General features: G+C 43.6%; 1 protein-coding gene across 1 annotated transcript in view; it reads right to left on the bottom strand.

Annotated features, from left to right (window-relative positions):
* Positions 1-4,653: 4,653 nt before the first annotated feature.
* Positions 4,654-17,933, bottom strand: part of LOC126106204 (cytochrome P450 4g15-like) — a 127,193-nt gene continuing 113,913 nt past the window's right edge. Inside the window, exon 5 of the mRNA XM_049912437.1 lies at positions 4,654-5,082. Coding sequence (XP_049768394.1) covers positions 4,654-5,082 — 429 coding nt within the window. The remainder of the gene's footprint in view (positions 5,083-17,933) is intronic.

Raw genomic sequence — 17,933 nt, 5'->3', positions numbered from 1 at the left:
TCCACTGCCTGTCCACTGATCGACAGTTTCGGGAGTGGAGTTTGATGTTTAATTAGGACAAAACACGGATAATATTGTCAACAGCACACACCATTTCCAGGTTTATTTTATCAGATTGTGTACATTTATTTTAGTTCACACACATACACAAAGTGTAAAATGTGCGAATGGCCCATACAATCGGTCAGATACTATCTGCCTGAACTTCATTCTAATGCTAACAGAGAAGCTGATTGCTTAAAATCTCTGAGAAACAAAATTATAGTTTCAGAATTTAATTAATACAGTTCACACATTTCTTATTAAGAATTCCCTCTTATCAAAACTCCATCTCCCACACAGCTCAAATGTATGAGCACAGTCTTTTAATAATAGTTGAATTTAAAACAGCATTAACTTCCATTTGCATTATAATGCAACGTAGAAAATTACTATACCACAGCCTCCACAACGCTTTCACTTAGCAAAATACTCAAAACGGTCATATTATAAAATCCACATAGCGCTCTGTATATATTCTCACGTCCTCTTCCTAACACAGCAATGCATATTAACTTGTTTCACCAGCAAAGTTTCATCAACATTGACAAAATATTACATAGATAAAATATATCCCTACATTAGCCATAGCATTACTTTTCGTAGAGAATAATGCTTCCAGATTATCTTATTAATTACAACCTAGACAATACCCACACACATCAAAAACAGAAAGAGTTCTGCACTTTGTCAGAAGACAAACATTAAGAACAAAAGAGATATTTTACACAATAAAATTGGATTATCAACAAATTATTGCATATATAGATTAGTATGTACATGTTAATAGAAAAATCCCAATTCGAAGTGCTCGTCAGAAACCACTCATCAGATAAGCTGCAGCTTGTTGCACGTCAGTGTGGACAGCAGTCATATGAGCTGCCTGCTGGGGGCACCTGCAGAGATGTATGGGAAAGCGTGTCAGGTGTGCAGTGTGGGGGCTGGGAGGCGGTGCACTGTCCCCTACATCATTCTAGCTGATCTGCAGCAGAAAGCAGAAGCACCTCCTGATAATGACCAGCAAGACCTTCAGCTCCATCCATGCGAATGGTGGTAGTATATGCTGGGATCCCCCAGAGACATGAAGGAAGCCCTGATTGTCCAGTGTGTAGGGCACTGAGTGGGCGTTATGCTCCAGATAATCTCAGCACCAGTGCGGCAGGAAATGGGAGCGCTTCAGGATTTCGGCCAGGAAGACCCTGAGTCACAGTAGTGTGGAGTGTGGTGGTGTGCAGTGGGCTCCTATAGAGGTATGCAAAAGACTGCACCTGCATGGACAGTTTACACTGGGTTCCTTCATAGGCAGAAGACATACAGGAGGCCCTGATCAACTGGATAGTGTACTGTCTGATAGAGAGTACATTGACTGCCAGGCCTATTCCAGCAGCTGCACAGCAGGAAGTGGATTTACCTTCGGCCACTGGCCAGGAAGGCTCTGACCAGCATCAGTGTTTGTTATTGTGGGCTACTGCAGTAGCATTAAGCATCTCAAGACTGATTAACTGGATGCTATGTAATCCAGTGGAGAATGCATTGTGTGCCAGGTCCTCCCAAAAGACCTGTTGTAGTAAGGGGAAACACTTCAAAATTTTGGCCAGGAGATACTTAAATTGCTGGAGAATGGATAGTGATGATATTAGGCTTCTTGAACACACAAACGAGACGTTCATCATATAGATGATCGATATGGTGATGGAGAATGTATTATCCTTCCAGTGGGCATGTAGCAGGAAATAAAGTCTCCTCTGGGTACTGGCTATGGAGGTTGAGGGGTCTAGCTATTTTGACGGTGATCTATGTGATGGGACCCTGCATAGGTACACAAGAGGCGCTGATTGAATGCATTAAACATTGATCAGGCGGAACATAATGATCACCGATTTACTATTGATATAAACTCGTCGAGGCAATAGCAGCGTCTCCTGGCGAGGAATGACTGCTAGGCTGACACACACATGGTGCATGGAGTATGAGTATGCTATCCTTGTGTAGAATGAGGAAGGCAAGCGATCTGTCTGTTTGATCGATGACAGACTGTGATGGCCTGGAGGCTCGCCACGAGCATTTTGGAAAGTGTTGACTTGTCTGGTGTTCGAGGAGTGCTGCAGTCAGTGTTTCAACATGTAGCGAAAACAAGGTGAAACTGTATCCAGACTTCCTGAAAATTGGCGACCAGCCCTCATCACATATGTCTAACATCATAGGCGAGCAGACGGGAAAAACAGGAAAGGCAGGACTAACATCTGACTTTAATACTGCTTAGAGAACAAGTGTCTCTAAATACACAGTCCACCGAAAACTCCTAATGATGGGCCTCCACAGCTGACAACTCATGCATGTGCCAATGTTAACACCACAACATACACAACTACAAATGAAATGGACACGTGACTATTGGTACTTGACATTGGCGCAGCTGTGCAGCACAGCATGGCCTGATAAATCCTTCATCTTACCAATGGGAGAGTGCACATCGGCGTCTTCCAGGGGATCAGCTCCTTGGTGCCTGTACTGTGGGACAGAGATAAGCTGGCAGCTGGCAGTGAACCAATATGTTATGGGGAACGTTCATATAGGCATCCATTGGTTCAATGGAGCTTGTGCAAGACACCATGACGACCAAGGAGTATCATACACTGGTTTTAATCCATGTACATCTCTTTGTGACGATCATGTTTCCTGACAGAAATGGCATTTTTCAACAAGATAATGCGTCATGTCAAAAGGCCAAGAGTGTGGTGGAGTGGTTCGAGGAACACAGTTGTGAGCTCAAATTTATGTGCTGGCACAACAACTCGCCCAAACATATCTGGAATGTCACTGAACGTGGCGTCAGAGCTCATCGCTGGCCTCCTTGGAATTTGTGGAAATTAGGTGACTGATGTGTGCAGATGTGATGTCAACTCCCTCCAGTGACCTACCAGTACCTCACTGCTTCCATGCCATGATGCATCACCTCTATTATCCGAGCCAAAGGTTGACATACCGGCTATTAGGCAGATGGTCATAATGTTCTGGCTGATTTGTGTATATAGTCTGAAGGAGAGTACATTGCCCTTCATTTCCTGTAAGCTGCTGTGTAGCAGAAACCGGCAGTGCCTCAGACCAGGCACGTCTTGTTTTTTATTCATTTTCTAGACCTCAGAAGAGACACACTGGTATCCCTAATCACCTGGACTGTATATAGGCTGAGAAAGAACAGTATGTACTGCAGGCCCTCACAATAACTGTGTGGACGGATGCTGAAGTGCCTCAGGATGATCAACAGGAAAAGAATGAGCTCGAGCAGTGTGGAGGGCAGTGCTGTGTGGTTGCTAGAATGCCAAAGATCCTACATGGATGGATGGTGTACAGTCTCAAAGAGAATGCACTAACCTCAAGATAGTCCAAATTGTTGTCTAGCACCCGAGTTTTGGATAGGAAGGCCTTTAGGTTTAGCAATGTCATGAGAGCGATCCTCTGCAGAAGAATGCAGGAGTACCTGACCAGATGCTTGAAGGCTGGGTGGATGGCACACAGTCTCAAGGAGGATGCATTGTCCTCAGTGGCCTATCCTCCAGCTCGTCCCAACAGTTGTGTATCACCTGGGTATTGGGCAGGAAAACCTTCAAACTTCGTATGTCCTGGGGGCAAGCCTATGTTGTAGGCCTCTGCAGAAGTGAACATGAGTCCCTGATCAGATGCCATGAAGGTTGATAGATGCAAAGTGATCCTGTCAGTGTCTGCTTAGTAGGAAGCACATGACCTCCTGGATATGCATCAAGAGGTCCAGCAGTGTGTTGGGCAGTGCTACAGGCTGGGCTCGTTTATGGGCATGCAGGAGGCCATGACAACAGTATATAGGTTGATGGAGAGTGGGATGAATAAGGTCATCCCAATGGCTGTGTAGTAGGAAACTGAAGTGCCTTAGGATGATGGCCTCAAAGAGAATGACTTCCAGCAGTGTAAAGTGTGTTATTATGTGATTAGTACCATGCAGCAGAATCTGATTGGATGAACCATGTACAGTCTTAAGGAGAATGCGTTGTCATCCAGGTCCTCCCAGTGGAGTCGTAACAGGAACCTGAATCTCTTGTGAGTACTGGTTAAAAAGATAATATCATGAGAGCAAACTGATGTGCTGGGCCGAGCAGGAGCACGCAGGTGTCCGTGACTGCTTGATATGAAGGCTGATGTAAAAGGGTGCAGCACTGCAAGTCCTCCAAGTGGTTGTCTAGAAGGGAACAAATTGGCTGTCACTGTTCACCATGGACATACTGAGGTCCAGGGGCACATTGTGCTCCTACAGAATGGGCACCTGCAGAGGCACACAGGAAACCCTTCTCAGCTGGACAGTGTGCAGGCTGAAAGAGAGTCTGTGCCCCAGGTCCTCTCAGTGACTGTGCATCAGAATGATGAATCTCCTGTGAATACTGGCTAGGAAACAATGAGATTTAATAATGTCATGAGGGCGATCCTATGTGCTAGCAGGAGCGAACAGGAATTACAGATGTTATCGTGTGAAGGATGATGGATAGGATGTAGCGTTTCAAGTCCTTCCAGTGGCAGTGACCAGATAGCAGAAGGACCTCTCCAGGAACACATTGAGGTCCGAGGGTGTGTCGGGTGGTGGTGCTACAGGCCAGACTCTTGCAGAGGCACACAGTAGACCTCGATCGGCTTGAAGGTGTGTAGGGTGATGCTGAGCACGGAGTTTTCAAGGTCCTCCCAGCGGCTGTGCGGCAGGAACCGGAAGCGTCTCAAGACGGTCGCCAGGAAGACTTTGACCTCGAGGCGCGCGTACTGGGAGCCCACGCAGTTGCGTGAGCCCAATCCGAACGGCAGGTAGCTGCAGGGGTGCTCCTCGCCGCTTCGACCCTCCAGGAAGCGTGAAGGGTCGAACTTCAGCGGGTCTGGGAAGAACTGCGGCAGGCGGTGCGTGAGGAAGGGCGACACGAATAGCATCGCGCCCTTCGGGACCAGTACCCGCCCTTTGGACAACCAGATCTCCTCCCTGACCATCCGAGGGAGCATCGGAACCACCGGGAACAGCCGCAGCGTCTCCTGTGGTATCATTCCAGGCACTGAGATACAGATTGAGTATACAGGCTTCCACTTTCCTAAGGTACAAACAACACCCTACCCCAGATTCTTAAAGGAATTGAAGATCCATGTATAAAGCAGCATCAGACGTCTGTTCTTTGAAAGACATCATGTTTACACCAGTGACTGTTAAACTTTTTATTTTCACTATTGCAATTTCGGCCTTATGCCATTATCAAGCGCAGAAAATGACAACGACATATAAATGTGACAGCCTGTATGAAGTTGACATGGCTTAAAGCCAAAACATCTGCACTTGATAATGGCCTACGGCCGAAATTGCAGTTGTGGAAATATAAAGTATAACAGTCACTGGCATAAACATGATGTCTTTAAAAAAATTTACATGACTGTGAATCCCAGTTATGAAAAGTTAATTAGACGTCTGTTCCTTTGCAAATCAGCTAACTTGTTAAATATATGATGTTAAGCAGGTAAAACCTTTAGGGTTGAAAACACAAAACAGTAATTATGTCGGTTTTATTAGCTTCTAATTATTCACCCATAGACTAGGGGAAAAGCTTATACCATTTTTTTTAATTCGGTAGGTAAACAGAGGCCGTAGATTTTCTTTGTTTATTTAACCTAATCTGATTATGGCCATCATTACCTCTCTTACATCGGATCAGGTTTTCACACATACAGTACCATTTTATGTCATAGTTACCTAAGAAATAACAATTTTTATATGACAATGTATGCGTCAGTGTCAGTAAATAAGACAAACAATGAACTCGCTGTTACTACTGTTGCTGTTGCTGCCACTGGTAATAATAATAATAATAATAATAATAATAATAATAACTGTAATAATAACAATAATAATGATCATAATAACAATCATGACAGTGGCACATATAAACAGAATGTATAGGTGTACAAAATTGATGTTTTCTGATACACTGAGTTCTGGGGAAAGGAAATTTAAGAAGACTTCATCAGGTAAGCGTAATGGAAAATGAGGAAGATCTGGTTGGAAACAAGGATGTACAGAGGCAGCGAATGTGTACGAGGAGAATGGTAGTCATTATTGTTGCTCCAGGAGATATGTCATTAATTGTCTTCTGAAGCTAGATATGTTACTCAGTTCCCTAATATAACCCAGGAAGTTACCCAGTAGAGGCATATCAGAATTACCTTCCTACTGAAATTTTTAAATTCCGCAAGTATTTATACCAACGATATTGAGACCTATTTACATTTATTTGGAAGTGTAGTTCCTCTCCTAATCTGCGTGTCGTACAATGATAAAAATATTGTAGGCATCTTCAGTGGTATATGTGAAACTGCCTGCAACCTGGATACCGCTTTGAGTTAGCAGGAAAGAAATAATACACTGAAATGTCGTGCCTGATACGGGAAGTAAACTGTTTGAGTAAACAACATTTAGTAAGCGGGGCTGCAAGCGAGAAAAAATTTAGAACAGGTTTGAAGCTATATTTGATGTTTGTTCAGAGTAGCTGGGCGCTCTCATTACCAGACACTGGATAAGTATATACGTTGTACGTCTTAAGAATAAACATGATGTACGCAAACACACACGCGATGATTGGTCAGTAGCCGTACACAGGTTGTAATGAGACGCCCTTTCCTAACATAACCTATTTTTATAGGTTAAAATTATCTCAGCTGTTTCACTAAAAGAATTTCATATGATTTTGAATACGATGTACTATATTTGAGGCTAAAATGTATAAAAAGAAATTAATTTGTTAGTACTCTATACTTACAGTTAAAATCACTTTTCTATTAGAAATATTTGAAATTAAGAAATACCTGGCATGCTTAAAATTAATATTACTAATTGCTCAATCTAACCTAATTATTAAATTCATTTCTGGATTCGTTCATAAAATAATGTTATAGCTTGGTGATGATTCTTCTTTTGTCAAGAAAGTCTGTAAACTCTTTTCCTTTTTAAACTCTTTGGAATATTGTGAGTACCGCAGAGTGTAAGGAGTAATGGGCATGCCTCTGATGGGATCTGACGTGACTTCGTTCAAAAATGGCTCTGAGCACTATGGTACTTAACTTCTGAGGTCATCAGTCCCCTAGAACTTAGAACTAGTTAAACCTAACTAACCTAAGGACATCACACACATCTATACCCGAGGCAGGATCCGAACCTGCGACCGTAGCGGTCGCGCGGTTCCAGGCTGCAGCGCCTAGAACCGCTCGGTCACTCCGGCCGGCAGTGACTTCGTGATTGATACTAACAATGTAACTTGTGGTGTTATAGAAGTGAAAATTGTAAAGACGGTGTGATATTGAAAACTGTGACAAAAAATAAAATTCAAGAGAAAAACTGGCAAATCTTCAAACATTATTTAGATCAATAGGAATCTTACGCCTTTCGAAGCTTTCGAAACTTTTGAACAGACAGGAAAAATTAATGCCGATGTGTGCGAGGGTGAGACTACAAAATGTTGTTACACTCTACAAAGTAGGTCCCACGTATGTGTTAGATATCTTATTACTATGTTACGTTAAATGAAACTTTGAAATATTCTGATGCCTTAACATCCTTCAGTGTTTTTCTTAAGCATACTTTAGCTACGTAGTTTTCATTTTAAAATCGTATACGTTCCGTACTGTTGTACTCTGATTGTCGCGCTGCCAATACGTTGGCGCCGCTGCCCGTTAAAAAGGGGTCCCAAACAAGCTGCTCATCTATGTTTTACAAAAGTCTACAGAAAAAAAGTTAGCTTTGAACTTTTCCGAGGAACTGTATTTACTAAAGCTGAGAACGCTTGCGGAATGCATAGCTGAACCGGTAGCATTGAAGTCTGGGATTTCAATACACTTCGTGGATAGAGGGTTCAAATCTCACTTTGGTTATTCCTCTTCCATCGTTAAGTTAACAGTACCTACATATTTTAAATGTAAAAGTCATCAAATATGTGCTAATTAACAGATGTATAATCGACATTTCTTAATCAAATATCAGTGTCTTCTTAAATTCTTGAATTAAGTCAGGTGATGCTGAGGCAATTAGATTAGGAAATGAGACACTTAAAGTAGTAGAAGAGCTTTACTATTTGGGCAACAAAACAACTGAGGGTGGTAGAAGTTGATCGGATATAAAATGTAGACTGGCGATGGTTCGGAAAGCGTTGCTGAAGAAGAGAAATTTGTTGACATCGATATACGTGTCAGAAAGTCTTTTCTGAAAGTATGTGTATTAAGGAAAGGCAAACCTCCATTTCTAGCATTTGTAGACTTAGAGAAAGCTTTTGACAATGTTGAGTGGAATACTCTCTTTCAAATTCTGAAGGTGGCAGGAGTGAAATACAGGGAGCGAAAGGGTATTTACAGTTTGTACAGAAACCAGATGGCAGTTATAAGAGTCGAGGGGCATGAAAGGGAAGCAGTGGTTGGGAAGGGAGTGAGACAGGGTTGTAGTCTATCACTGATGTTATTCAATCTGTATATCGAGCAAGCAGTAAATGAAGTAAAGAAAAATACAGAGTAGGTATTAAAATCCATGGAGAAGAAATAAAAACGTTGAGGATCGCCGATGACATTGTAATTCTGTCAGAGATGGCAATGGACTTGGAAGAGCAGTTGAACGGAATGGACAGTGTCTTGAAAGGAGGATATAAGATGAACATCAACAAAAGCAAAACGAGGATAATGGAATGTAGTCGAATTAAATGGGGTGATGCTGCCGGAATTAGATTATGAAATGAGACATTTAAAGTAGTAAAGGACTTTTGCTATTTGGGGAGCAAAATAACTGATGATGGTCGAAGTAGACAGGACATAAAATGTAGACTGGCAACGGCAAGAAAAGTGTTTCTGAAGAAGAGAAATTTGTTAACATTGAGTTTAGATTAAAATATCAGGAAGTCGTTTCTGGAAGTATTTGTATGGAGTCTAGCAATGTATGGATGTGAAACATGGACGATAAACAGTTTAGACAAGAAGAGAATAGAAGCTTTTTAAATGTGGTGCTACAAAGAATGTTGAAGATTAGACGGGTAGATCAAGTAACTAATGAGGAGCTACTGAGCAGAATTGGGTAGAAGGGGAATTTGTGGCACAACTTGACTAGAATAAGAGATCGGTTGGTAGGACATGTTCTGATGCGTCTAGGGATCACCAATTTAGTACCGGAGGGCAGCGTGGAGGATAAAAATCGTAGACGGAGAGCAAGAGATGAATACACTAAGCAGACCAGAAGTATGTAGGTTGCAATAGTTACTCGGAGATTAAGAGTAGCATGGAGAGCTGCATCAAACCAGTGTTTGGACTGAAGACCATAACAATGTAACAACTTGTTTCTATTAGGTCCACAACTTTGTTCCCACCGTTTTTTCCTCGAAGTTTGAAGCGCTGTTGTGCAAAACTTACAAAAAGTTCATAATTCAAAGTACTGCTCATCGCTGTCCACAACTTTTTCCCAGCTTTCGAGCAGCATAAGAAACCCGCGGCGGCACAACTGGGCGACTTTGGAGAAGGTCCATGAATCGATCGTATTCTGCACTTGTTCATACATGACCGGAAGTGATGGTTGGCCCGGCGGTCAGAGGGAGCGAGATTTACGGCGGGTGGTGTAGGACTCCCCGTTTCAACGTTTGTAAGTATGTCCTGATGGGTTTTGCGACATGGGATCGCGCGCTGTCATGCTGGAAAATCACTTGATCATGTCCGTCGTTGGGTTGAGGCCGTTTGTCTTTCAGTGCTCGGCGCAGAGGCATCAGCTGCTTTCGTTAACAATATCCTGAGTATCTTCGAAAACCTTCTCTCTTCCACCGTCGTGCCGGTCTTCGACGCCAAATCAACGTTGTTAAAAAGACTGGAACCGTTCTCTGCACGTTCTTTCACTAACAGGTGCCTCACCACAGGTCCTACACAGCATTTAATGAGCCTCAGCCGCAGATTTCTTCATATCGAAGCCGAAAGTTAAAACTTCACGCAAATAACGAGAATTGGGCTTGTAAGTCGACATATCCAATCGAGAAAAACTTTAGGATGCAATCACAGATCTACTAAAAAATGCTAACGCTTACTGTACAACACGACATAAAACCACTTGCCGCTACTGCCATCTGCTGGAAAACGGCAAAAGCAAAGTTGTAGACCTAATAATTACATACTGCTCGAAAAAATCCATTTCCCATCGCAAATATAAACTGTTAACTATCAATAATTCATAAAATATTGTTATAAAGGTTGTTCAAATTAAGAAAACATAACAAAATTAAATTTTTTTGACAAAATGGAACATGAGATACTCTTTGTTTGCAACTTATTCACTGTTTTATACCACAGATGTGGTCTCGCACTAGCAAGGGTGATAAGTGTCGTGGAAACACGGAAAACAATAATTTTCACAGCACTGAGCACACTATACAACTGCTGCATTCCTGCCGGCCGGGGTTGGCCGAGCGGTTCTAGGCGCTACAGACTGGAACCGTGCGACCGCTACGGTCGCAGGTTTGAATCCTGCCTCGTTCATGGATGTGTATGATGTCCTTAGGTTAGTTAGGTTTAAGTAGTTCTAAGTTCTAGGGGACTGATGACCACAGCAGTTAAGTCTCATAGTGCTCAGAGCCTTCTGAACCATTTTGCTGCATTCTTACGGTTGCCAACCTGGAGCCAGGTTTGAGCTTTGTCGCAAGAAGTGACAACACATTTAAGCTTCCAGGCGTACTGAAACTAACGCACGAAGCTTTGCCACACGTCACTGTCAAACAGTGGAGGGATACAGGACGGCACGTCATAAGAGAAGAAGAGAAAATGTGGCGCTTGGATGGCTTCGTAAATTCTGTTGTCGATCGAATTATTATCAACGTAGCAGAAATGTATTTCTCGGAAGGAATTGAACGACTGACTGTAAGTACGAGGGTTGCCCAGAAAGTGATGCACCGTATATTTTCTTTCCTCAGCCGAAAACAATGCTACGAATGCGAAACGCTACGTACGTACGTCTCTTGAGTGAGCGTACCAAGTTTCCGTCACTTCCGATAGATAGCGTAGCTGCAGGACAGATTCAAAATAGCGTCTGTAGGTGATGTACCTTACAAGCGACATGACGTCATTAAATTTCTCACTGCAGAGACAGAAACGGTGGGGAATATTCATAAACGCTTGTGCAAAGTCAATGGAGCATCTGCTGGCGACAGAAGTACAGCAACTTGCTGCGCACGGAGGGCGAAGCCATCAGAAAGCGGTTCGGCGAAGCTCCACGATTTGCAGCGGTCGGGGAGACCATCCACGGCTGTCATGTTTCAGCGAGCTGGTGTCATTCGCCATTGTAGGGTGCCATTCGTGGAAGAGATATTGAAGACAATGAGGAGGTGATTCACACAGTGAAGCACTGCCTCCCCCACCAGGACAAGGATTGGTACCGACAGGGCATACACGCCCATGTTTCGCACTGGAGGAAGGCCATAGAACGGGATGCAGATTACGTGAAAAAATAGGGTGTGTAGATAAAACAGCATTCTTTCGTGTATGCAATTCTCATTATGTTCAATAAAGAATCGTTGAAGAAAAATGAAGTGGTGCATTACTTTCTAGGCACTCTCGTAACACCATCAGTGGCTTCGATATATAAATATGAGGTGAAATCCTACAGTAAGTTTTAGCTCCACATATCTCGCTCTGAAAAATTATCCTGTGTTTAAGTTACGAATTTTCCCAGTCCTTGTTTTTAACTACAATCTTACGTTAGCTAAAAACGAGACTTTGTTATGCTTCCTGTCTGGTAACCTAAGAAATGTGCGATGTTTGCTAGAGTTTTGTCAAATATTGTTCCATTCTCTTCAAAAAATGAATGACATTCGGAGCTATATTATTTCTCTGCAACTGCTAACATCGCTGCACTAGCTGGCTACACAGTGCTGTCCAGATTAAATGCACCAGAAACGCAGTTGTCTCGTATTATAGCCCAGACGACGAGCGCCTAACGCACTGCATAATATACATCATAAAACGTGTCGTTATTGTTATACTTCACTGTACTCGAGACAGCGTAGCTTTGGCTACACGTGAAACGACATCAAATTAGATTCCAGCAAACGCGGAAGAATACGTAGTGTTATGTTTGCATCATGTTTATTCTTATGAACACAGTGTAGTCTGGACTTTTCAGTTTGCTGTCTTCAGAAAAGCTAATTATTCACGCATTTAAACGTTTATGCTGTCGTACCTCCTGAATTATTTTCGTCCAACGATTTACACTGAGATGACAAAAGTCACGGCATAGCGATATGTTCAAATGGAGATGGTGGTAGTATCGCGAAGACAAGGAACAAAAGGGCAGTGCATGTATGGAGCTGTCATTTGCGCTCAGGCGACCCATGTGAGAACTTTTCGCACGCGATTATGTCCGCATGACACGATTGAACAGACTTTGAAATCTCAATTGTATCTGGAGCTGGAGATGGAAGCTTGGGACTCTCCATTTCGAAAATCGTTAGGGAATTCAATATTCCGAGGTTCACCGTGTAAAGAGTATGTCTGGATTATCAAATTTGGGGCATAACCTCTCACTGGAGACAACGCAGTGGCCGTCAACCTTCACTCAACGGCCGGGAGCAGCAGTTTTTACGTAGAGTTGTCAGTGCTAGCAGACAAGCAACACTGGAAGGAATCGGAGTGGTAACTGGAGCTGCAAGCATGGGACATTCCATTTACGAAATCGTTATGGAATTCAACTTTCCGAGGTCCACAGTGTCAATCGTTTGTCGTGATTATCAAATTTGTTGCATTAGCTCTCAATGCAGACAACACAGTGGCCGTCAACCTTCACTCAACGGCCAGGAGCAGCAGTTTTTACGTAGAGTTGACAGTGCTAACAGACAAGCAACACTGCGTGAAATCGGAATTTTAGCCGGAGCTGGAAGCTTGGGACACTCCATTTCGGAAATCGTTAGGGAATTCAATATTCCGAGGTCGACAGTGTCTAGAGTGTTTCGAGATTATCAAATTTCGAGTATTACCTCTCAAAGCGGACAACGCAATGCCCGTCAGCCATCACTCAACAGCCGGCAGCAGCAGTATTTGCGTGGAGTTGACAGTGCTAGCAGACAAGCAACACTGCGTGAAATCGGAATGGTAGCCGGCGATCGACGGTAGGGACTTCTCCATTTCCGAAATCGTTAGGGATTCAATATTCCGAGGTCCACGTGTCAAGAGTGTGTCGAGATTATCAAATGTCGGGCGTTACGTCTCAAAGCCGACAACGCAGTGGCCGTCAGCCTTCACTCAACAGCCGGGAGCTGCAGTTTTTGCATTGAGTTGACAGTGCTAGCAGAGCAGCAACACTGTGTGAAATCGGAATGTGTAGCAGGAGCTTGGCAAATTCCATTTCGGATTGTCCGCCGCTCGTGGTCTCGCGGTAGCGTTCTCGCTTCCTGAGCACGGGGTCCCGGGTTCGATTCCCGGCGGGGTCAGGGATTTTCACCTGCCTCGAGATGACTGGGTGTTTGTATTGTCCTCATCATTTCATCATCATCCAGGAAAGTGGCGAAATTGGACTGAGCAAAGATTGGGTAATTGTATGGGCGCTGATAACCACGCAATTGTGCGCCCCACAAACCAAACATCGTCATCATCATCATCCATTTCGGAAATCGTGAGGGATTCAATATTCCGAGGTCGACAGTGTCAGGAGTGTGTAGATTATCAAATTTCAAGCATTACGTCTCAAAGCGGAGAGTGCAGTAGACGTCAGCCTTCACTCAACGACCGGGAGTACCAGTTTTTGCGTAGAAAATGGTTCAAATGGCTCTGAGCACTATGGGACTTAACATCTATGGTCATCAGTGCCCTACATCTTAGAACTACTTAAACATCAGACACATCCATGCCGAAGCAGGATACGAACCGGCGACCGTAGCGGTCACGCGGTTCCACAATGAAGCGCCTAGAACCGCGCAGCCACACCGGCCGGGATTTTTGCGTAGAGACTTTTGTGCTAGCAGACAAGCAACACTGTGTGAAATCGGAATGGTAGCCGGAGCTGGAAGATTGGGACATCCGATTTTGTAAATCGTTAGGGACTTCTCCGTTTCCGAAATCGTTAGGGATTCAATATTCCGCCGTCCTTAGTGTCAAGAGTGTGTCGAGATTATCAGATTTCGAGCATTACCTCTGAAAGCGGACAACGCAGTGGCCGTCATACTTCACTCAACCGCCGGTTGCAGCAGTTGTTGCGTAGAGTTGTCAGTGCTGCGTGAAATAAGCGCAGAAATCGTTGTTGGACGTATGACGAACGTATACGCCAGGATAGTGCGGTGAAATCTGACGTTAATGGGCTATGGCGAGAGACGACCGACGCGAGTGTCTTTGCTGACAGCACGACATCGCCTGCAGCGCCTCCTGTGGGCTCGTGACCCTATCGATTAAACCCTAGACGACAGGAAAAGTGTGGACTGGTCAGTTGAGCGCAGATTTTAGTTGATAAGAGCTGTAGGCAGTACAGTTGAAGAGGAATGGACATCTCTAAAAATGGCATTCACAGAAGTTGGGAAGGAAAACATAGGTACGAAGAAGGTAGCTGCGAAGAAACCATGGGTAACAGAAGAAATACTTCAGTTGATTGATGAAAGGAGGAAGTACAAACATGTTCCGGGAAAATCAGGAACACAGAAATACAAGTTCAAAAATGGTTCAAATGGCTCTGAGCACTATGGGACTCAACTGCTGTGGTCATTAGTCCCCTAGAACTTAAAACTACTTAAACCTAACCAACCTAAGGACATCACACACACCCATGCCCGAGGCAGGAATGGAATCTGTGACCGTAGCAGCAGCGCGGCTCCGGACTGGAGCGCCTAGAACCGCACGGCCACCGCGGCCGGCAAATACAAGTCGCCGAGGAATGAAATAAGTAGGAAGTGCAGGGAAGCTAAGACGAAATGGCTGCAGGAAAAATGTGAAGACATCGAAAAAGATATGATTGTCGGAAGGACAGACTCAGCATACAGGAAAGTCAAAACAACCTTTGGTGACATTAAAAGCAACGGTGGTAACATTAAGAGTGCAACGGAAATTCCACTGTTAAATGCAGAGGAGAGAGCAGATAGGTGGAAAGAATACATTGAAAGCCTCTATGAGGGTGAAGATTTGTCTGATGTGATAGAAGAAGAAACAGGAGTCGATTTGGAAGAGATAGAGGATCCAGTATTAGAATCGGAATTTAAAAGAGCTTTGGAGGGCTTACGGTCAAATAAGGCAGAAGGGATAGATAACATTCCATCAGAATTTCTAAAATCATTGGGGGAAGTGGCAACAAAACGACTATTCACGTTAGTGTGTAAAATATATGAGTCTGGCGATATACCATCTGACTTTCGGAAAAGCATCATCCACACAATTCCGAAGACGGCAAGAGCTGACAAGTGCGAGAATTATCGCTCAATCAGCTTAACAGCTCATGCCTCGAAGCTGCTTACAAGAATAATATACAGAAGAATGGAAAAGAAAATTGAGAATGCGCTAGGTGACGATCAGTTTGGCTTTAGGAAAAGTAAAGGGACGAGAGAGGCAATTCGGACGTTACGGCTAATAATGGAAGCAAGGCTAAAGAAAAATCAAGACACTTTCATAGGATTTGTCGACCTGTAAAAAGCGTTCGACAATACAAAATGGTGCAAGCTGTTCGAGATTTTGAAAAAAATAGGGGTAAGCTATAGGGAGAGACGGGTCATATACAATATGTACAACAACCAAGAATGAATAATAAGAGTGGACGAACAAGAACGAAGTGCTCGTATTAAGAAGGGTGCAAGACAAGGCTGTAGCCTTTCGCCCCTGCTCTTCAATCTGTACATCGAGGAAGCAATGATGGAAATAAAAGAAAGGTTCTGGAGTGGAATTAAAATACAAGGTGAAAGGAAATCAATGATACGATTCGCTGATGACATTGCTATCCTGAGTGAAAGTGAAGAAGAATTAAACGATCTGCTGAACGGAATGAACAGTCTAATGAGTACACAGTATGGTTTGAGAGTAAATCGGAGAAAGACGAAGGTAATCAGAAATAGTAGAAATGAGAACAGCGAGAAACTTAACATCAGGATTGATGGGTACGAAGTCAATGAAGTTAAGGAATTCTGCTACCTAGGCAGTAAAATAACCAATGACGGACGGAGCAAGGAGGACATCAAAAGGAGACTCGCTATGGCAAAAAAGGCATTTCTGACCAAGAGAAGTCTACTAATATCAAATACCGGCCTGAATTTGAGGAAGAAATTTCTGAGGATGTACGTCTGGAGTACAGCATTGTATGGTAGTGAAACATGGACTGTGGGAAAACCGGAACAGAAGAGAATCGAAGCATTTGAGATGTGGTGCTATAGACGAATGTTGAAAATTAGGTGGACTGATTCTACGCAGAATCGGAGAGGAAAGGAATATGTGGAAAACAGTGGTAAGGAGAAGGGACAGGATGATAGGTCATCTGCTAAGACATGAGGGAATGACTTCCATGGTACTAGAGGGAGCTGTAGAGGGCAGAGACTGTAGAGGAAGACAGAGATTGGAATACGTCAAGCAAGTAATTGAGGACGTAGGTTGCAAGTGCTACTCTGAGATGAAGAGGTTAGCACAGGAAAGGAATTCGTGGCGGGCCGCATCAAACCAGTCAGTAGACCGATGACGAAAAAAAAAAAAAAAAAAAAGAGCTGACGGTAGGGTTCGAGTGTGGTGCAGATCCCACGAAGCCACGGACCCAAGCTGTCAACAATGCACTTTGCAGGCTGGTGGTGGCTCGATAATAGTGTGGACTGTGTTTACACGGAACGGACTGGGTCCTTTGGTCCATCCGAACCTATCACTGAGTGCAAATTGTTATGTTCTGCTACTTGGAGACCATTTGCAGGCATTCATGGACCTCATGTTCCCAAAGAAATATGAAATTTCAATGGATAACAATGCGCTAGTCCGGACGTTGTGGACAGTCGTAGGGAATAATTTGGTCACCCAGATTCCCCGGCTTGAAACCCATTGGACGTTTGTGGGGAATAATCGAGAGGTCGGTTCGTGCACAAATCCTGCAGTTGTGGACGGCTAGAGAGGTAGTGGGGCTCAGTCTTTCTTCAGGGCAGTTCCAACGACTTGTTGAGCCCACTCCACGTCGTGTTTCTGCACTAAGGGAGGCAAAAGGAGGTGCGACACCATGTTGGTGGGTATCGGAGGACTTTCGTCACCTCAGCGTTTTTTTTTCAGGTGCGTTCGGTGGTGTGTGTGAATCCTGACTGCAAACTGTGTCCCGAATAGAGTCAGTAGTAAGGAGGAAATGAATTTAAAACGTCATTTCTGATGCTCAAGTTTTACTGCACGAAGAGCGCAAATGGAGTAAATTTCTTTTCCTTTCATCATTTTCCGGAGGCCGTCAGCGAGACAAAGTTTGGAAAATGTTTCTAACTATGTTTAACGTTTCTTGCAGTGACTGATTGCTCTCTTTCTCAAACACTGGATGAAATTAATCTGGATGATATGCGCACCATGACTTACACTGCCTCGAGGCATGTACACGGTTTCTGACTGTAATACTTGTAACGTACAATTGTATCCCTGAATGAGCAGATTATGATAGCATTTTAATTCGGTCAATGACCGTATGAAATGCTGAATTGAAGATTTTGTTTCCCCTGCCAGACGTGCATATTGCTACCGACAATGTGCTCCGTTTCATGCGTTTTGTGGTACAGAGCGCCGTATTTTATGGAATTACATCAGTTTGCAATACTGACTGGTACCTAATCATTTCGTATTGTTTGCTAGGTGGTTTCGGTGGTGTAGCTATTCACAAGGATCTGCGATACATGTCAGTTATAATATAATTAAAATACAAACTA

The sequence above is a fragment of the Schistocerca cancellata genome, chromosome 10, assembly GCF_023864275.1.
Source record: "Schistocerca cancellata isolate TAMUIC-IGC-003103 chromosome 10, iqSchCanc2.1, whole genome shotgun sequence".
NCBI classification, from domain to species: domain Eukaryota; kingdom Metazoa; phylum Arthropoda; class Insecta; order Orthoptera; family Acrididae; genus Schistocerca; species Schistocerca cancellata.
Note: the sequence above shows the minus strand (reverse complement) of the source record. Positions and strands in the feature narration are given on the sequence as shown.